The sequence below is a fragment of the Jaculus jaculus genome, chromosome 13 (genome assembly GCF_020740685.1).
Source record: "Jaculus jaculus isolate mJacJac1 chromosome 13, mJacJac1.mat.Y.cur, whole genome shotgun sequence".
NCBI classification, from domain to species: domain Eukaryota; kingdom Metazoa; phylum Chordata; class Mammalia; order Rodentia; family Dipodidae; genus Jaculus; species Jaculus jaculus.
In genome coordinates this window covers 18,901,957-18,923,281 of record NC_059114.1, presented here as the reverse complement: position 1 = coordinate 18,923,281, position 21,325 = coordinate 18,901,957, and the positions used below count along the sequence as shown (strand labels likewise).

General features: G+C 45.2%; 1 protein-coding gene across 1 annotated transcript in view; it reads left to right on the top strand.

Moving 5' to 3' along the window:
* Positions 1-21,325, top strand: part of Fbxw8 (F-box and WD repeat domain containing 8) — a 120,975-nt gene that overhangs the window by 35,028 nt on the left and 64,622 nt on the right. The window contains exons 3-4 of the mRNA XM_045132304.1: positions 2,792-2,956; positions 6,604-6,692. Of these exons, the coding sequence (XP_044988239.1) occupies positions 2,792-2,956; positions 6,604-6,692 (254 nt within the window). The remainder of the gene's footprint in view (positions 1-2,791; positions 2,957-6,603; positions 6,693-21,325) is intronic.

Genomic DNA, 21,325 nt, shown 5'->3' with positions numbered 1-21,325 from the left:
TGTCTTTGTGGTAGGACCATCACCTGCCTAAAAATTAGCATTTAAATTAACACAGTGTGACAACACCAGCAAAGTGATTCTCCTGCCTCTGCAGAGTTTGTTAATGTTTTTTTTGTCCCTACCATTTGTTAGCGCAATTTCCTGAGCTAACTCAGGTACTCTTTCTTGTGTGTGGCCACTGAAGTCCCTGCCAGCTGGATTGGGCGACTTCTTAAACGCTATGATCCCATAGCCCTTTCTGCCTTGCCCAGGTGCTGTGTGTGTGCTGGGGGGGGGGAGTGCTCCTTTATCATCCCAGTAGTCCACAACTCTGCCGTAGCCCTCCTTCCCTGCTCCTGCGGAAATGTAAGTTCCATCAAGATGGAGAGACCAGAGCCCTCTCAGCTCGTGTTGTTCTGGGCCCTTCTGACCTGTGTACAGTGCTGCATGAAGGCATCCCAGCTCCTCGGAACGTACAAGAACTTTCCAAACAGCCTGTGGACACCCTGTTTCCAAGTCTTGTCTTTTTAAAATTTTTATTATTTATACGTTTGAGAGTAAAAGAAAGAGACACAAATAGAGAATGAGTATTCCAGGGCATCTTAGTCACTGCACATGACCTCCAGGTACATGCACCACCTTGTGCATCTGGCTTATATAGGTCCTGGGGAACTGAACCTGGGCCCTTTGGCTTTGCAGGCAAGTGCCTTAACCACTAAGCCATCTCTCCAGCCCCTGAGTCTTGTCTTTAAGCCTATTTAGCATCTTGTTAGCTGCAGCTAGCAGTGCCTTCAGGTAGCTGCTGTGCTAGATGGGGCTTTTTTCTTTTTCTTTTTTTTAGACAGGTCTTTCTGTGTAGCTCTGGTAGTGTCTCGTTTTCAGTCCATGGGGTCCACAATGACCCAAGGAGGCCACAGCCTTTGGGGACAGCTACTCTGTGACTGTGGCCCCATGCAGAAAGTGACACGGGTTTTTATTAGGGATAGACAAAGAACAGGGGTCAGAAGAGGAAGGGATTAAATGAAGGTCATTCTCTAAGGCCATAAAAAGTATAGATTAACCAGTCTAGTAAACTCTGGCAGGGGAGCATGCTATTTGACCAGGTCACTGTGGCCAGTAAACCTCATCTAGGTCATCCTAGACCTAGCAACACAGCAGGTTGCCGACGGGTGTTCCAGCCATGTGTGCTATGGACAGCACCTTCTTCCTGCCTAGCATCTCTTGTCACCTAGGTGGTCCTCGTGGCCCTTCTACGTGGCTAGCTTGGAATTCACCTTATAGCCTGTGCTGGCCTAGAACTCACAGCAATCCCTGTGCCTCAGTCTCCCAAGCATTAGGTTTGCAGGTATGAGCCACTATGCCCAGCCAGCAGCATTAAACATTTGAACACTTGCTGTTTGGAACAACTGCCCTGTGAATAAGAGAGAGAATCTGTCATTGCAGATAGAGATGAGCTTTCCAGCCAGCTGCCAGGCAGGTCAAATGCTGACAGCGCTTTGGGAATTGGATTGTGGGGAGAGGGGGGCTCAAAGCTTGTCTGGCCCTCCAGTGACTGCTGGGCTGCTGGTGTTTAAAGCTAACATAGTTGTGGGGCTGCTGGCTTTTCAGGGCTCCTGTGGAGCCAGAGGAGCTAAGGTTAGCACAGATTACGCTAACTCAGAGACCACTGTTCTTCCTAAGAATTGGCTATTTTTCTTGAACACTTACTTGGTCCTCAGAGCATTTTAAGTCTTTCACTGGTTTCCAGGGTCTTGAACAAAGCTGCTTCCAACCATTTTGGCAGTACTCTTGTTGTCACAGAGGAGCAGGCTTGCAGAGGGCTTTGCTCTGCCATCCTGAAGGTTTGCCCATCAAACTTCATTAGCTGAGTCCTACCTGCCTTTTTCTTTCTTCTCACCCCCTACCCCAAGGCCTGGAAGTGGTCTCAAGGGAGTGCTGAACAGTGAAGCTCCCTGGCCCCCCCGCTCTGACTGTCAGGAGTGAGTTTCAGCCTCAGGCCAGCAAGAGCACAAGCCCTCTATCTGGCATGCATAGCATGTCCTGCTGACCACATAGTTAATCTGTGGGCTGGTTTCTCGTCTCCCTGACAGGGCGTCTTCTTCACTCTGCCCATCTTTGTACAGTGTCCTGTGCTGAATCAGTAAACCTATCGTCCTTCTAAATCAAGGTTGGAAAACAACATACTAGTACTTAAAATTGCTATTTCCTCTGGATACTACTGGGCTTTGAGGGTTTTTTTTTTTGCCAGAAATAACATTAATTCCTTTCCATCACATCTTAGAGTACTGGTTAGCAGCTTGAGTTTTGTGTTAGATATTTTTTTTATCTGTACTGAAAATCTAAGTTCTCACATGTAGCACACATTTGAATTTTATATGACTAGAAATTTAACATATGCATATTCATTTTATTATAGCCTTTCATTTCAGGGGCCATCTATAGTGGCAGTACAAGTGCTATGGGTGGAAAGATTCTGTTCTAGAAAACTATATGGTTATGTAGCTAATTGCTATGTTGATTTGTAGTTTTTTACATTTTATATACTTGTGTATTTTTTCCCTCTCATTTGTTAGATAATTTAATCAGGCATTCTTAAATGTGATATTCCATGGTGGTACAACAATTTTGAAGTCTTGAAAGATAAAACTGGAAACATTTGCTTGTATTTTTTTCCACCTTAGAGTGTTTGGTTAATGAGCCATTTATGCTGCCATAAACCCAGGGCAGTGATGAAGGTGTTGATTGATTTTTGGATGACAAGGGACCTCTCTAATTGCAGAACTTGACATTTGTGTCACTTCTGCTGTTTTAGGTGAGCAAGACGTGGAAGGTGATTGCCGAAGATGAGGTGCTGTGGTACAGGCTGTGCCAGCAAGAAGGGCACCTTCCGGAGAGCAGCATCTCTGACTATTCCTGCTGGAAGCTCATCTTCCAAGAGTGCCGTGCCAAGGAGCACATGCTAAGAACCAACTGGAAGGTAGGCAGTGGCTGGTGGCGTTACCTGGGCAGGACAGTCTACAGGGATACCAGAAGCCAGGCCTGAGGTTCACTGCCACAGGCAAAGGTGGAAGGGCCTGCCAGCAGCCCTCTGCATCCACCATGTGTTATGTGTCCTTTATTCAGCTCCCCTGTGTTCATCTGAGGCTCCATGGGTTTCCTCTGGCCATCCAGAGGGGGCTGAACTTGGGCTGCCTCTTGCTTCCCTCCTGCTGGTTAGGGTAACCCCCTCTCCATTCCTCTTTCCCCACCTCTTGGAGGGGTAAAGGAGGCTGTAGCAGCACCTAGTACTTCTAAGGCGAGAAGCTGTGTTGGCCACCACCGGAGCTGAGAGAGGGAGACATTATGCAGCATGGAGTGCTGTTTGCTCTTCTCTCGTATAAGCCCTGGCTTGCTGCCCTGGCAGTTATCACTTCAAGGCTCTACAGAAATATTAGATCACAGCTAAGTACTTGCACAGAGAAGAGCTGCTGGAGGCCATGGCTGTCAGGAAGCGTGTCACAGGGCTGTGTGAGGCATGATGAGGTGGCAGGGCATGGCCATGCTTCTTTGCCACTACGCATGCCACCGGGAGTTCGCCCATTGAGATGGGACAGAGCTGCGCTCTTCTCACTTAAAGGTCAATCCTGATAGACTTGGAGGCGATCCAGCCTTGCTCCTTACTGATGGTGACATATTGCCTACGTGCCTGTCTGTCCCAAGTCACCTCATAAGCGGATCAGTGATCGACATGCTTGACCAGAGCAGCCTCACACCAATCCAGTGATGTGCAAGCCACCAGTCTCAGCACTAGGCACATTGGGCCAGCTCCTTCTTTTGGAGGAAGTGTTCCTTGCTTTGTAGAATGCCAAGTTGCATTCTTGAACCTACCCCCAACATAATGATAGCACAACCCCCTGTTGTGACCCCAAAAATGTCTCCAGACATTGCCAGATGTGGGAGACAGATTTACCCCAGTAGAGAGCCAATGATCTTTCGGGGATCAGTGTAGCTGTTCTTTCTTAGGCTGTTAAGATACCACCGCTTTGTAAAGTCTAAAGTTTCACTGACCCCATGGTGTCTGTTCACATCTACAGACAGTAACAAGCTCATTTGGAACCATACACCTGCTTAGGCAAGAGGCAGGTAGAAAGACTTGAGAAAGAAACCTGCTCAAAGTGCAGGCCAGGGAGCAGGGTCTCCAGTCCCAGTAGAGGGCTGCAAATGAAAGGAAGCTTCAGAGCCAGGTGCCCCAGGGCGTCCTTCCAGAAAAGAGGGGTGGATGAGTATCTGTGAGGTGAATGAGTTGGTCCCAGTCTTGAATACAAGGTGTCAGGCACTCAGAGGTCTTTTGTCTTTCAGCAGCTGTGCCTGTGCTGCTGCTTTGATGGGGTAAAAAGCAGAGGGGGCGGGCAGTATGTCCTCGTTTGGGCTGGAGGTAGCAGAAGTGAAGGTGTTTAAAAACCCGCCTCTTAGCATTTGGCATCTAACAAGTTCACAGGCTATATGTAGCTTAGCTGAATGTCTATTTGTTGTTTTTCTCTAAGAAGCACAAAACCACCATACATGTCTACTGTGGTTGTCTATTGAGTAGACTGGGTAGATGTGTGGGCAGTGTGTGATGGCATGGTTGCCCTCATGTCTTTCCTAGCCTTAGAAGTAATCCTAGGTGTTTGAAGGGTTTCAGACCCTCCTGGCATGTGAACAATGAGGGCTGCCAGGGTGACACTGAGATGATGATGTAATGACTGGGACTCTTACTATAGTTCTGGAAAGAAAGAACATGATGGGCGGCATTTGGGCAAGAGCTTAACCTTTGCCTGCCTTCATCTCTTGTCTCTAGAGTGGGCCTGAACACCGCTTCCAGACTGCCCCTATGGGACCTTGTCTCCCTTAGAACCCAGACAGTCAGCTCTCCAAGCTCATAAGCCTTTGCATACAGATATGGTGGTTCTGTCCTATTTGAGATTAACTTTGGGAGGGTTTGGCCAGGCAGTTTGGTTTGGGACCTCCCAGGTCAGTATCTGTGGCAACTCCTGAAGGGACCTTAGAATTCTCAAGTCCCTCCACATGGGGGATGGCATGCAAATGCATGATATATACCTAGATCTGCATTTCAGAGTTGACCTGAAAATGGATTGATAGAATGGGTATGGGAGCCACAGTGTTTCTTTACCTGAAAGTGCATATGTTTTTTGTCACCCTGGAATTCTAGGATCTCTCTACTGTAAGATATCAGTTTAGGATTGGAGCCTGAGTGGGGAGGGCAGCCACAGGACAGAAATCAGTGAGTGCTGGCAACATGTAGGTCCTCTTCTGTTTTCCCATAAGCCACTCCCAGGTCCTTTCTCTCCCATCACTGCCTTTCCTCTCCTTCCCTTCCTTCCCACATTTCCAGCCACGTGTCTTTTTGTCCCTTAGCTGTACATGTGGCCTGAGGAATTAAGTTAGGATCATTATAAAAATTATCTTGTTTAGTTTCAAGAGCCTTGCTGCTTAATAACAATTGATTTTAACAGAATGAATACCATTGTCTCTTTCCTAACCATATAAATAATCATGCGCCTTTAACCACTAAGCCATCTCCTCAGCCCCAGTCATAACCTAACATGTAAGTAATTATAGTAGCTACCACTAACTGTATACTTGCTGTGGGGCAAGAGCTGGCCATGGTACTTACTACATACTATTTCAGTTCTCATGCCAGACCAGCAGAGCTGACAGTCAGACGGCTCGGTACTCCTGGACCTTGGTTCATGCTTGCCTTTCAGCTTAACTGTCTTGCTCTTTCCCACTTATCCCTTCAGGTTCCCATTTTTGTCTTAAAAATAATTAATATTTTTAAAATCAATACTAAGTGATCACAGAGCAATAACTCCAAAGTCGTAAAAGAGCACATAGTGGCAAACACATTTGCATCTCCCCCTTGGCCATACCCCACCCAGTTCTCCTGCTCAAAGCAAACTAAGTTCAGGGTTAGGGTTTTTGTCAAAGACTGTTTCCTTGAAACTTCTGATCTTTCACTCAGAAATGTTGTCATTTCTTCTCTATTTTCCCATCCCACCCTTTTTCTATTTGCTAGTTTTTTCATTTTATTCTGAGTTCTTTTACTAGTTGCTTAACAGTACTGAATATGTTCTCTACTGAATACATACCTCCCAGGTCCTGCATGTATCAGCAATTACACCAGCCTACTCTGGAGTGTGGCTCCCAGTGACACGTGTCCCTTTCAGTGATCTCTGAGGACAGGGCCAGCACCTCATTCGCATCCTAGCTTAGTGGCTCTAGTGTGTTTGGTGACTTGGGCATGCTTAATGTACTGCAGTCATTTTGTTTGCTTTTTAAAAATATTTTTTTATTAGAGAGAGAATGGGTTGGCAGGGCCTGTAGCCACTGTGAGCGAACTCCAGATGCATGTGCCACCTTGTGCATCTGGCTTTATGTGGGTACTAGGGAATCAAACCTTGGTCTTTAGGCTTTGCAGGCAAGTGCCTTAAACACTGAGCCATCTCTCCAGTCCTATTCTGCCCTCTTGAATGCTCAGATAACTTGAGTGCCACCCGTGCCATGGAAAATCATGGTGAGAGCCATGTGCTTTGTCTTTGCGCTACTGAAGAGTAGTATAACGGCCCCCTTTTCCTTACGCAGACCCGCAAGGGCGCCGTGAGCCAGCTGGAGCACGTTCCCGATGCGGTGTTGTGTGATGTGCATTCTCACGATGGCGTGGTCATCGCTGGGTAAGCAAACCACTTACACGTCACGCTTGTCGTCCAGCAGCCTGTGCAGAAGCACCAGCGCTACAGTCACAACTAGATGGGCACACCTCCTCCTGCCTCAGGGCTGCTCTTAGATGGGCACACCTCCTCCTGCCTCAGGGCCGCTCTTAGATGGGCACACCTCCTCCTGCCTCAGGGCTGCTCTTAGATGGGCACACCTCCTCCTGCCTCAGGGCCGCTCTTAGATGGGCACACCTCCTCCTGCCTTAGGGCTCTGCAGCAGGCACTGGGTGGGGCGGACAGGTGTCATCCGTTTGTCCCAGCCCACCTTCCCCAGTGTTCAGGTCAGCCCTGTGGCCTGCCAGGTAGACTTTTGTTATGGCAAACAGACACACAGAAGTCAGGCAAGAACCCCAAGTGCTGCCATAGACAGCTCCTGGTGTAATTCTCTTTTCACAAGAATGGGCCATGGCTACCTCATCTCCCTTCCATGACATAGTGTGTATCTAGGCTTGTCTAGCTCCTCCTCCTCCTGTGTGCCTCTCTGGCTGAGAAGTTATAATTTTAGCTTCTATAAATTCCTTTGGCTTCTGTTCCAAAAACCACTTTCTTGAATTCTTCATATTTTACTATAGAATCTATTTATGTACTTCCTTAATGTATCATAGATCAGTTTTCTTTTAGGGTCAGGAAGGTATCTTGAACTAGCATCTCAGACCACACACTTCCAATTGTACACTTCTGCAGTCTGGAGTGGTATGCTAGAGAGCAAGACCAGAACCCTTCAACTTCCAAGTCCCGAATGGCTTTTGGGGAGCCACATCAAGGAGGGTCCTGCCTACAAGAGACCAGAAGTAAAAATGAACCTTGGACCTAAACAGTGGTTAGTGAGTCTTTTTCTTTCAAAACAATTTTCCCTTCAAGTAGTATTCCTTACAGAGCACTGTTTGAACTGAAATTCTAAATAGAGCATTTAAATATTTGATGGTAGGCCGGACAATGAAAAATGATTTGTTTTAAACAAGATCTGCCCAGGAGGGACATTTCTCTTTAGCATCCCTGGCTACAATTAATTAATGTATTTTTTGGTGGAGAACTCAGCTTCTAAGACTGAACAGACCAGCAGTCTGGTGTTCTGTTTGCCAGTATGGCATTAGGCTGTCAGCCTCGGGGTTGCTACGTGGACCTCCACACTCCTGATGTGCAAGATGTCCCCACCCTTCATGTCTGAGGATCCATGGTAAACAGACCATGCTGGACTCTGAGGCTCTGCCTCAGGGGTAAGAAGACGCTGGAGCCCAGGAGGCTGCGACTGCATGGATCAGAACTGCAGGAGACACTTCCCTCTTCAAAGGCAGCTAGGAGTGTCTTCTCTGCATGTGGAGCGCCAAAAGGAGAGGCAGGCCAGCTGGCGGCTCTCAGACCAGCTGCCAGGCACCTCTCCTGCTTCTCTTTCCCTGGGGATCTGCTCAGCGCCACAGATTAGGCCACCTGAAGCTGAGCGATGCAGTGTTCTGGGATCGATTGCCTGAAACTTGAGCTGAGGGTCAGAGAGGCTCCTCAAGCCCCTCTTTGTGAGAGGCCCAGAGGCCCGCGTGGTGATGCTTAGCATGAGATCTTCAGTCTTGCTTGTATGCAGATCATCTTGTGTTTATCATTAAAATTTTATCTAGTGGTTACGATGCTTGTTTTCTGGGTCAGCTCTTGAATCCCTTTTCATTTGAGACAGTGGTGTTTGTGGTTACCTCATTCCCAATCGATGTTGTATTCTCCAGGCTTTCTACAGTTATGCATCTCCAAGGAGCTTCTTAAAGAGACAGTGCCACCTCGCCTTGCTTTCTCATGTGCTGCTTTTCCTCTCCCTTTTTTAAACAAGTAGAGCCTCTTCGGAGGTCTGGTTTCATGGTACTATGAGCCAGTGTTGCTTTGCAGCCTATGAAAGATATTTCATACAACTCAAAAGCAAAGATTTATAAAGTCTTTCACTTTTCGTGGGCTGGAGAAGATGGCTTAGCGGTTAAGGGACTTGCCTGCAAAGCCAAAGGACCCAGGTTGTATTCCCCAGGACCCACGTAAGCCAGATGCACAAGAAGACACATGAATTTGGAGTTCATTTGCAGTGTCTGGAGACCCTGGCACACCCATTCTCTCTCTCTCTCTCTCTCTCTCTTTCTCAAATAAGTAAATAAAAAATATTTTTTAAAAATCTCTCACTTCTCACCTTTTCCATGCTCTGTAAGTGTTCTTGGTTTGGGGTCTGGCTTGGCCTGACTTTGATGGCAGACAGTTAGACACAGGCTTGACCTAGTCGTGTTTCTTCCTTACTCCTCTTTCACACGACATCAGAGCAAACTTGAAGTAGCCATTCACTCATGAACTCCTGTCTGGTGCCGAGCCCCCTGGCTCACCTGAGCAGGCTTCCCGCGGCGCAGACAGCAGCCCTCAAGCTCTCGCCCTCTGCTGCTCTAGCCTTGCGTCTTGCTTCCCTTCCTGCCTCATGAGTGTCGCTACCCTCGCTTTCTCCTCCTAACTCACGGAGCGCACCTTGCGTGTCCCCCACACCATTCTAGTTAGAAATTGAGATACATATATCATGACATTCATCTTTGGAAATATATAATACAGCAATTTTTGGTAAATTCACAAGGCTGTGCAGCTCACAGCACTAATTCCAAAACATGTTTCCTCCCATAAAGAAACCCAGTCCCCATTCCCAGAGTCTCTTCCAGGAGGTTCTAGAGAACTTGCCTGTGACCAGCCCCTCCCAGTGCCTGCTCTTCATGACCCCAGAGAGGTGATTATCTGCTGCACACAAAGTAGTTGGTCCTGTGGCCTTATCATTTTATCTAGACATTTTTGTTTTGTGTAGTTATTCCCCCCCCACCCCCCCCAACATAAGGTTTCACTCTAACCCGGAATTCACTATGTAGTCTCAGGGTGGCCTCATACTCGCAACGATCCTCCTACCTCTGCCTCCCGAGTGCTGGGATTAAAGGTGTGTGCCTCCATGCTCACCTTTTAATGTAGTTACTTTTAAATAACTATAGAAATAACTTTTGACCTTTTTGAAGTATTTATTTTTATTTATTTATATGAGAGAGAAAGACAGAGGCACAGAGAAAGAGAATTGGGTGCCCCAGGGCCTTCAGCCACCACAAACAAACTCCAGACAGACACATGCACCACCTTGTGCATCTGGCTTACATGGGACCTGGAGAATGGAACCTGGAACCTGGGTCCTTAGGCTTCGTAGGCATGCGCCTTAACCGCCAAGCCATCTCTCCAGCCCAACTTTTGACCTTTTTTTTTTTTTTTTTTTTTTTTTTTTGGTTTTTCGAGGTAGGGTCTCACTCTTGCTCAGGCTGACCAGGAATTCACTATGTAGTCTCAAGGGTGGCCTCGAAGTCACAGTGATCCTCCTACCTCTGCCTCTCAAGTGCTGGGATTAAAGTCGTGTGCCATCACGTCCGGCTTGACCTTTTAACCATGAAGTTTTCTCTGCAGTAAATTGTAAGTGTCTTCTACAATGCAGCATGACTATTCCATTAAATGTTCTGTGGTGTTTATATACTATTTTGTATGGAGTAAGCCCTAAAATTTAATATAGACACTGCTTTCTCCTTCAGTCATCCACTCCTTATTCTGTGGGAAAACAGAGAAATGCTCATTATTTGTTTATTTTTTCTCAATTTTTATTAACATTTTCCATGACTATAAAAACATCCCATGGTAATACCCTCCCCCCCACTTTCCCCTTTGAAATTCCATTCTCCATCATATCCCCTCCCCATTTCAATCATTCTACTTACATATATACAATACCAACCTATTAAGTACCCTCCTCCCTTACTTTCTCTTCCCTTTATATCTCCTTTTTAACTTACTGTCCTCTGCTACTGAGTTTTTTCCTTCTCACGCAGAAGCCCAATCGTCTGTAGCTAGGATCCACATATGAGGGAGAACATTTGGCGTTTGGCTTTCTGGGCTTAGTATAATCCTTTCCAGATCCATCCATTTTTCTGCAAATGTCATAACTTCATTTTTCTTTACCGCTGAGTAGAACTCCATTGTATAAATGTGCCTTATCTTCATTATCTACTCATCAGTTGAGGCACATCTGGGCTGGTTCCATTTCCCAGCTATTATAAATTGAGCAGCAATAAACATAGTTGAGCATGTACTTCTAAGGAAATGAGATCAGTCCTTAGGATATATGCCTAGGAATGGTATAGCTGGGTCATATGGTAGATCAATCTTTAGCTGTTTTAGGAACCTCCACACTGATTTCCACAATGGCTGGACCAGATTGCATTCCCACCAACAGTGTAGAAGGGTTCCTCTTTTTCCACATCCCCACCAACATTTATGATGTGTTTTCATGATGTTAGCCAATCTGGCAGGAATGAGATGGAATCTCAATGTAGTTTTAATCTGCATTTCCCTGATGACTAGTGACATAGAACATTTTTTAGATGCTTATATGCCATTTGTATTTCTTCTTTTGAGAACTCTCTATTTAGCTCCATAGCCCATTTTTTTATTGGCTTGTTTGATTCCTTATTAGTTAACTTTTTGAGTTCTTTGTCTATCCTAGATATTAATATCCTAGATATTATTATAATAATATTCTAGATATTATTATAGCAGATATATAGCTGGCAAAGATTTTTTTCCCATTCTGTAGGTTGCCTCTTTGCTTTATTCACAGTGTCCTTTGCAGTGCAAAATCTTTGTAATTTCATGAGGTCCCAGTGGTTAATCTGTGGTTTTATTGCCTGAGCAATTAGGGTTGTATTCAGAAAGTCTTTGCCAAGACCAATATGTTGAAAGGTTTCCTTTAGCAGTTTCAGAGTTTCAGGTCTGATGTTCAGGTCTTTAGTCCATTTGTACTTAATTCTTGTGCATGGAGAGAGGGAAGAATCTATTTTCATCCTTCTACAGATATATATCCAGTTTTCCCAGCACCATTTGCTGAAGAGGCTGTCTTTTCTCCAATGAGTATTTTTGGCATTTTTATCAAATGTCAGGTGGCTATAGCTACCTGGACTTACATCTGGGTCCTCTATTCTGTTCCACTGATCTACATGTCTGCTTTTCTGCCAGTACCACGCTGTTTTTGTTACTATGGCTCTGTAGTATAGGTTAAAATCAGGTATGGTGATATCACCAGCCTTATTTTTGTTGCTCAGTATTATTTTAGATATTCAAGTTTTTTTTGTGATCCCAAATGAATTTTTGGATTGTTTTTTCTATTTCCATGAAGAATGCCTTAGGAATTTTGATAGAGATTGCATTAAATGTATAGATTGCTTTTGGTAAGATTACCTTTTTCACAATATTGATTCTTCCAATCCAGGAGCAAGGGATGTTTTTCCACTTTCTAGTGTCTTTTGCCATTTCTCTTTTGAGTGTTTTAACGTTCTCATTGTAGAGTTTCTTTACTTCCTTGGTTACGTTTATTCCAGGGTACTTAATTTTTTTTCGATGCAATTGTGAATGGTAGTGATTCTCTGATTTCATCCTCTGTGTGTTTGTTGTTAGCATATATGAAGGCTACTGATTTCTGTGTATTTATTTTTTATCCTGCTACATGGCTGTAGGTTTTTATCGGCTCTAACAGTTTGCTAGTGGAGTCTTTAGGGTCCTTTATGTATAGAATCATGTCACCTGCAAATAATGATAACTTGATCTCTTCCTTTCCAATTTGCATCCCTTTTATGTGTGTCTCTTGCCTTATTGCTATGGCTAAGACTTCCAGAACTATATTAAATAAAAGTGGGGACAGTGGACACCCTTTTCTTGTTCTTGATTTTAGTGGAAAAGTTTCCAGTTTTTCCCCATTTAGTAATATGTTGGCTGTAGGATTGTCATAAATAGCCTTTATAATATTGAGATATGTTTCTTCTATTCCAAGTCTCTGTAGGACTTTTATCATGAAGGGATGTTGGATTTTGTCAAACACTCTCTGTGTCTAATGAGATGATCATGTAATTTTTGTCCTTCAATCCATTTATATAATGTATTACATTTATAGATTTGTGTATATTGAACCATCCCTGCATCTCTGGGATAAAGCCTATTTGTTCAGGGTGAATGATCTTTTTGATATATTCTTGTATTCTGTTTGCGAATAAGAAATGCTCATTTTTTAAATTTTATCTAGCTTCATAGTTATTCCAGCTTAAAATCATGTAGTTTAAACCATCAAGGGACTTTGGAGATGTGTTGGCGGCGGTGAAGTCGCAGAGCCATGGGATAGACATACCTGTCCTGTACCATGATGTTACATAATACAAATACAGAGACTAAGACTGACAGGGTAACAGTAGGCCCTATAATATCAGAGGACCCCAGTTGTGTACGGGCTTGTTGTTGGCCGATGGGTGGATTTGTGGCACACAGTTGGATCATGTTGTTATAAATATTGTATGTTGAGAGGTTTGCAGATTTTCCTTTTTCAGTACTAGAGATATTTTTTTTTTAATTTTTTTGTTCATTTTTTATTTATTTATTTGAGAGTGAGAGAGACAGAGAGAAAGACAGATAGAGGGGGAAAGAGAGAATGGGTGCGCCAGGGCTTCCAGCCTCTGCAAACGAACTCCAGACGCGTGCGCCCCCTTGTGCATCTGGCTAACGTGGGACCTGGGGAACCGAGCCTCGAACCGGGGTCCTTAGGCTTCACAGGCAAGCGCTTAACCGCTAAGCCATCTCTCCAGCCCACAGTACTAGAGATATTTAAAGGTTATAAAACAGGGGCTGGAGAGATGTCTCAGTGGTTCAAGGTGCTTGCTTATAAAGTCTGACAACCTGGGTTCAACTCTCCAATACCCACATAAAGTCAGATGTACAAAGTGGCACATGTGTCTGGAATTTTTTTGCAATGGCAGGAGTCCTTGGTGTACCCATATACTCTTACTATGTCTGCCTCTCTCTCATAAAAATAAAAATATTTTTAAAAAGTGATAAAACAGCCAAGTGTGATGTTGCACGCCATTAATCCCAGCACTCAGGAGGCAGAGATAGGAGGATTGCTATGAGTTTGAGGCTACTGTGAGACTACATAGTGAATTCCAGGTCAGTCTGGGTGAGAACGAGAGCGAGATCTTATCTTGGGAAAAATATAAAATATAAGCTGTTGTAGAAACTTTGAATTCCGCATAAGTGTATGGAATTAGAGTTTGTTTTACTTTTATTCTTGTGGTCCTATTTTCTTAGGCTTGAATCCCATAAGTGGAATTATTGAACTTAGAAGAAAGAATTTTTATGGTCTTTCAAATTAAGAAACTTTTCGGCTGGAGAGATGGCTTAGCGGTTAAGCCCTTGCCTGTGAAGCCTAAGGACCCCGGTTCGAGGCTCGGTTCCCCACGACCCACGTTAGCCAGATGCAAAAAGGGATGCATGCATCTGGAGTTCGTATGCAGTGGCTGGAGGCCCTGGCGTGCCCATTCTCTCTCTCTCTCTCTCTCTCTTTCTCTCTCTCTGTCAATCTCAAATAAATAAATAAGAATGAACAACAAAACAATTTTTTTAAATTAAGAAACTTTTATTTTTTTAAATTAATTAATTAATTAATTTGAGAGAGAGAGAAAAAGCAGAAGAGGCAGATAGAATAGGTGCTCCAGGGCCTCCAGCCACTGTAAATTAACTCCAGACACATGCACCATCTTGTGCATCTGGCTTATGTGTGTACTGGGGAATGGGACTTGGGTCTTTAGGCTTTGCAGGGAAATACCTTAACCACTAGGCCATCTCATCAGCCCAAGAAGCTTTTTTTTTTTTTTTTTTTTCCTGGGAAAAAGTTTTATTTTGGTTTACAGGCTTGAGGGGAAGCTCCACGACGGCAGGGGAAAATGATGGCATGAGCAGAGGGTGGACATCACCCCCTGGCCAACATAAGGTGGACCATAGCAACAGGACAGTGTGCCAAACACTGGCATGGGGAAACTGGCTATAAAGCCCATAAGCCCGTCCCCAACGATACACTTCCTCCAGGAAGCATTAATTCCCAAGTCTCCATTAGTTGGGGAGCTAGCATTCCTAACACCTAAGTTTATGGGGGACACCTGAATCAAACCACCACATTCCATCCCTGGCCCCCATAAACTGATAACCATACATGATGTAAAATGCAGTGTATTCTTCTAACTTTAAAAGTCCCCATAGTTTTTATCAATTCCAGTGATGTTCATACGTCCCCAGAGTCCAAGATCTTTTAACTGAGCCATAATACCAAAAAATAACCTCAAAAAACCCATAATGGCACAGAATAAATATTCACACTGCAATAGATGGCATTGGGCATAGCAAAGAAACATTCAACCAATACAAGATTTAAAACAACCAGGGCAAATATCAAACTGTAGCTTCAAGTCCAACAACTGTAGCCAGTGACAAATCTTCAAGTCTGATAATTCTAACCAGCAACGAGTCTCTGGCATTCCAATTCCGCCCCTCCAGCTAGGCTACTCACAGTCCTGGGAACTTCATCAGGACCAGCAGCTCCTTGGCAGCCATCTCATAGTCCCGGCATCTCCACTGCAAGCCACGGTTCATCCTTATGGGGTCTCTATGCAGGCAACCAGCAAACCCACTTCAAACTGCCCATGGCCATTTCCAAAACAAGACCATGTTGCAAACTCAATGACCCTCTTTCCAGCATTTCTTATATTCCACGATACCAGGTAGGGTGCCAATTTGTTAATCCAGGGGGGGATTAAAGCAGACTTTGAAGAACAGGACTCCTTGAGCACTCAGGCCCCTTCAAAAGAGTCTACATTCTTCTTGTTGCCCCAGCACAGCTCAGCTAGCCCAGTCTCAAAGGTTGTAATATCTCAGTTTCAGCTTAACAGGGAACAATTCACCCAAAGATTTTTCTTTCTGTGCCATATCCCTCTGCTCACACCAGTTCATTTCTACGCAAAGCAGCCCTGCACAACTTCTCAGGACATGGGCACAAGAGCAAGCTTCTCACACAAACTGCTAGCCCAGTCCAAGCAAAGCTCTTTCTCACCCTCATAAGCCAAACCTCACAGTCCATAGTTCTTACTGCATTCAGGTCTTGCAGCTCAGACCAGAATAGTCCATCAAGCTGTACTTACAGCACTGCAAGGCGTCTCTTAGGCCAAGGTTTCAAATCCTCCCACATTCCTCTTGAAAACCAGCTCCAAAAGGCCAAAGCCACACAGTCAGGTGTCCAGCAGCAATCCCACTCCTCAGTACTGTTGCAGTCCGGTTCGCATTGCTGGTAGAAATCACCCAACCAAGAGCAGCTTCTGGGAAAAAGAGTTTTATTTTGGCTTACAGGCTTGAGGGGAAGCTTCACGATGGCAGGGGAAAACGATGGCATGAGCAGAGGGTGGACATCACCCCCTGGCCAACATAAGGTGGACCACAGCAACAGGAGAGTGTGCCCCAAGAAGCTTTTAAAATGCCTTCTAGCCCACAGGTTTTTTCCAGTATAACTTTGTGACTTGAAGTACCAAACTATCTTACAAATTTGCTTCTAAATATACCTCCCTCCATCCTGTCAGTGCTAGAAATAACATTTCAAAAGCTACTAATGATTTCCTGGTTTGTGAACCAGTGATCTTTTCTGAGCCTCTTGGCAGTGTTCACTCTTGTTAACTCCATCCCCTGTGAGCTTGTACCTGTAGAGCCTGCCCAAGTCCCAGCACTGGAACCATGTAGGAAAGTGTGTGTGGAATGGAGACTTTGCACCTAAGGGCAGGGGGTGGGGCAGCCCTGCCTATGTCTGAGGGCTTGGTCACTCGGCTGTGATAGTGGCATCCCAGGAGGTGCATGTACCAGGGGAAGCTCTTAGTTGGAACTAGCAACAGATCTGCTTTTCCAGCTGAAAGTTCCCATTTGGTGGGAGGCAGGGTAGGAATTGTGTTGAGACACAACCAGTGTATACAGATAAAGGCCTGGCCACCCTGGCAGAGCCCGCTGTCTGTTCAGAGCCTGCTGTCCTATTTGCATTTTCTGTGTAATCTGGTTGTCATCCCTCCTGGAAAGGCTTCACGTGTGTTGTTTTCCTTCATATTGGAAGATCTGTAGACAATGCTTAGTAATAAGAGATCAGAAAATGTTTTGGTTACCCCTCTTTTTTTTTTGCTTTGCTTTTTGGTTTTTCAAGGTAGGATCTCACTCTAGGCCAGGCTGACCTGGAATCCACTACATAGTGTCAGGGTGACCTTGAATTCATGGTGATCTTCCTACTTCTGCCTCCCAAGAGTTGGGCTTAAAGGTGTGTGCCACCATCCCCAGCTTACCCTTCTTTTTTTTTTTTAAAAAAAAAAAACTTATATATATGTATATATACATACATACATGCATATATGTATGTATGTGTATATATATGGTGACAACTTACAGTTTTAGAATGTACTTAAAAGCATATGTTGGGAGTAGGGTGAAGTTTAGTGGTAGTTTAGTGTTCTATCCCTAGTACAAGGGGACGAAAGAGAAAAGAGTTAAAATTGTGTGTGTGTGTGTCTGTGTGACTGAGGAAAAATAATAGGAGGAAAAGTGATGCTTTTGGACCATTCTTCTCCCCAGTGGCAGTCTGGGAGTTAAGAATGCAAACAGATGACATCATGAGTTCAGAAAAGGTCATTACACAAGACCCAAGATCCAAGCATGGGGCCGGAGTCTGTTGTAGGTAGTGCAGGAGAGCCTTGCAGGTAGAGCCTGGGGGTAAACGTCGAGCCTGGGCTCCTTGGAGGCCCTGTGCCAGCTCTGCTACCATTAAGCTATTAGCTCACCACAAAGCTTTCATCGGATGCCCAGGAGTGTGATGGTGGTTTGCAGTAAGCTCCCTTCTTGCTGTCACTCACATCACGTGTTTGAAGCATTTCAGTGTACATAAAGACATGCTTTTCTATTGTCATTAGAGGGGCACTTTCTCCACTTTTGGATTAGAAGATATCAAGCCTCTTTATATGTGGAGGGTTTTTTTGAGTGTGCCCAGGTGTTCTCTCTCCTGTTTCCCATGGCTGCAGGCTGCTTCTCACACAGTTCCTGCCTTTGCTGGAAGAAACAGTGCCCAAGTATCCAGGCTGGAGGGAGAACTAACTATATCAGTTCATATTGTAAAACGTTAGCTCTCTTCCTTTCCTACCCTAAAAGTATTCAGAGTCCCATTTTGTCTCACTCCCTTGGAGGCAGTTGTGCCTAAGCAAATGTGCAGCAAAAAGCCACACCTCTCTCTGGCAGCTGGTGAACTCTCGCTGTCACTTCAGCTGCAGGTGTGACCTGGTGCACACTTTTTAAAAATCACCATCAGCTCTTTCTATCTGTCCACACAACCTGCGCATCAGAGTGGAGAGGGTTTCCATTCACCTGTGGATGCGAAGAAAAACCTGGAGCTTCTGATTGGACTTGTGTCTGAATCTCCAGTTATCATAATTGGTGTGGTGGCACTCCAACAGTTACATTTGTGTCATTATTTTACAGCAAGGGAGTGTTAGAAAAGGTCATTTTAGATGGACATGCTTGTTGTAGGCAACTTAAACTACCCCGTTCAAAGGCATGATTTCCTCCACTTTCCCCAGTGATTGAAAATATGCCTACATTGGCTGTGCATCATGTCAAAATATTAAGAGGCTCCTGTCTGAAGTCATGTATTTGCCCTAGATTTTAAGATGTTTTCTGCTAAGAATCTGAAGTTCTCAAGGATGGTGTTTGTAACTCTGTTGGTTTCCTGTGAATGTATGAGAAATAGATAATCCTGTGCATTACTGTGAGGCTCTTGAGATAGCAGAGGCTTTATCAGTACAGAGTGGTGGTAGATAAATGTCACCCACACTACGCTTAACTGTAGACACACTTTCCAGCTTCCTCCTCTCCAAAAACTTCTGGGCAGTTTTCCTTACAGGCTTCTTCATGTAATTTGTGCTGCTGCTTATTACGCCTCTGGACTGCTTCCCACAAGGAAGTCAATTATTCACCACTCAGGCCCTCTTTTTAAAAAGACTTAGAAATTTATTTATTTATTTTCTGTTGTGAAGTGCCCATGCTCTTCTAGTAAGTAAGTCTGAGGTAAGGTTTTGATAAGCGAGTCGAGGAGGGCATTGCGTTTATTATGTCTGTAATGAAGGAGCCCCAGAATATCCTTAATAAATACTGGTGAACTCATGACTGCATTTATCCATCTCTGCTTCCCCAAGGGATGGTGGGAAGGGCCACCACTATAGTAACTGCATAATCATCACCGACTCTGGCTCTATTGATTGTGATTAACCAAGATGTATGGAGAGCAGTTTTAAGTGTGCAGCGTGTATCTCGTAAGGTCCATTAAGATGTTCATTATCTTCAATTGATGTGGTTTGCTGCAGTGCATTTCCACAGAACGTCTGCACTGCAGGCCTAGTCGAGTTCATTTTGTTAATTGCAAATATGACACAGTCATGTTTCATAGAAAATAGTAAATTCTTTTGCTGCTTATTTGTGTGTTTGTAGTCTTTGGCATGACAGAAAAAATATGGAGCTAGTGAAGAGTTCTTCAAACCTCTACATGCTAAGGACATAAATATGTCTTAGCTTGTGGGTGCTGCACCTTTGGGGCCCCTGCTGAGACATCAGGCCTTCAGCCCCTTTTGGGTGGAAGTCAGAAGATGCTTTGTCCAGGCGCCGCTGGGCATGGACAGGTGCCTCACAGCCTGCTCACGAGGACTCGGTAGATGGGGAGGGGCTGTAACCACTGGCCATTACAGAACAGTGTGGGTGATGCTGAGGTGGGAAAGAGCAGGACCCCTTAACACCAGGGACAGATACCTCGGGTAGGACAGGCCCAGCACTGGCCTTGCTTTCTCCTAAGAAGAAACTTTTCACCCAGTCTGGAAAGATAACAGACTGCTGACAGGAATACTCTGTGTGGTGGGGAGCCGGTCCTCCTCACTCTGAACCAGCCTTGGTCACCAATAATCTACCACAACATTTTTTTTTTCCTGTGAATAGAATGGAAACAGCTTCAGTCCTCAGCACAGGCTTGTAGGCATCCACTTTTTCCTCATCCCTATCCCTTCCTTCAATGTGTGCTCCTGACCCCAACAGAGGTGACTTGTTAAGCAGTCTTTCTTTACAGACATCATCATCTCAGGAACTGGGGTGACCTGTTGGCTTTCCAGAAGATTGAGGAAGACTTGGAGACACATGCTGGTCCCAACTGTGCTACTCAGACATTCCCTGAGACCGTGACTAAGTCACATAACCTCACTGCTCAGCAATTTTTAATCAGCACCCCTCCCCAGCCTGTTCAGAAGAGCACTCACATTTGCTAAGTGAGTAAGAGCCGGCCGGGGAAGCTGAGGCAGGAAGGGAGAAAGGGGGAAAAAAAGAAAGGGAGAGCCGGGCGTGGTGGCGCACGCCTTTAATCCCAGCACTCGGGAGGCAGAGGTAGGAGGATCGCCGTGAGTTTGAGGCTACCCTGAGAGACTACATAGTGAATTCCAGGTCAGCCTGAGCCAGAGTGAGACCCTACCTCGAAAAACCAAAAAAAAAAAAAAAAAAAAAAAAAAAAAAAAAAAAAAAGAAAGGGAGGGAGAAGAGAAGGAAAAGAAGGAGGGAGGAAAGAAGGGCTGCTCCAGTATGTCTTCCTTTTCTTCTGCGTCTGAGTCCAAATAAATAGTGTGCTGTTGGAAGTATGTGGGTTAATGAAAGCTCTTTGGTAGTAAATCATTTTAAGTAGGCAACTGCTCTGGCTTGCCGAGCTTGGGAGAGGCTTTTGTGCCATTCTTTCTGCAAAAAGTCAGCTATGGTCACTGACCTATTTATTTAGAGGTGAGTGCTATCTTATCAAACTGAAAGACTGAGAAACACACAGTCTCACTGAGTCTCTGCCCCTCACAGCCTTTGGAGGCCTCTTTCTTCATGTGTAAGCATAGAGGTCATACTTGCATTTCGTGTGTGCGCGTGCGTTCGCGCGCACACACACACACGGGCAAGAGCAATAACCATGAGGACCAGAGACTAGACTAGGAGCTCTGCACACTTACACACAGGAGAGATGGCCCCGGTGCTGCGGGACAGCAGGACAGCCGCGCTTGTCCTCGCCCTGACGCCCATCACCCATGTCCAGAGCAGGACAGCCGCGCTTGTACTTTGTCCTGACGCCCATGGCCAGAGCAGGACTGCCGCGCTTGTCCTCGCCCTGACGCCCATGTCCAAAGCAGGACAGCCACATTTGTACACTGTCCTGATGCCGAGGTCCAGAGGCAGAAATTGTGCTGCCCAACTGGTTGGATTTGTCATTGAGCCGCCTTGCAGAAAATCAGCTTTGCCTGCCTCCATTTGATGTCTGCTCCAGCTTCCCTGCTGGGGCCGGCAGCATGTTTCGATCACATTTACGTTCCTTCCAGGCACCTCTGCTGCAGCCCATCTTCTCTATTATGAACATGTTGTGCCTTTAGTGCAAGTTCATGTCGAGTCCTGTTACCCTTGCTGTCTACCATGTTAAGCTTCAGAGCTTTGCTGCCAGGTAATCTTGCAGCTCCTGCTGAAATGCAGATGAATTCTGTGTTCCCTTCCGTGAAAGAGGAAGGCTTTCATACTTTTACCTTCCAAGGCAGTTTTCAAGCAAAACCTTTATTTGATTCCCATGCTCTTTGGCCTTTAGGAACAGTTCATTTCAATGGTTGTCTGTGGAGATCCCATGT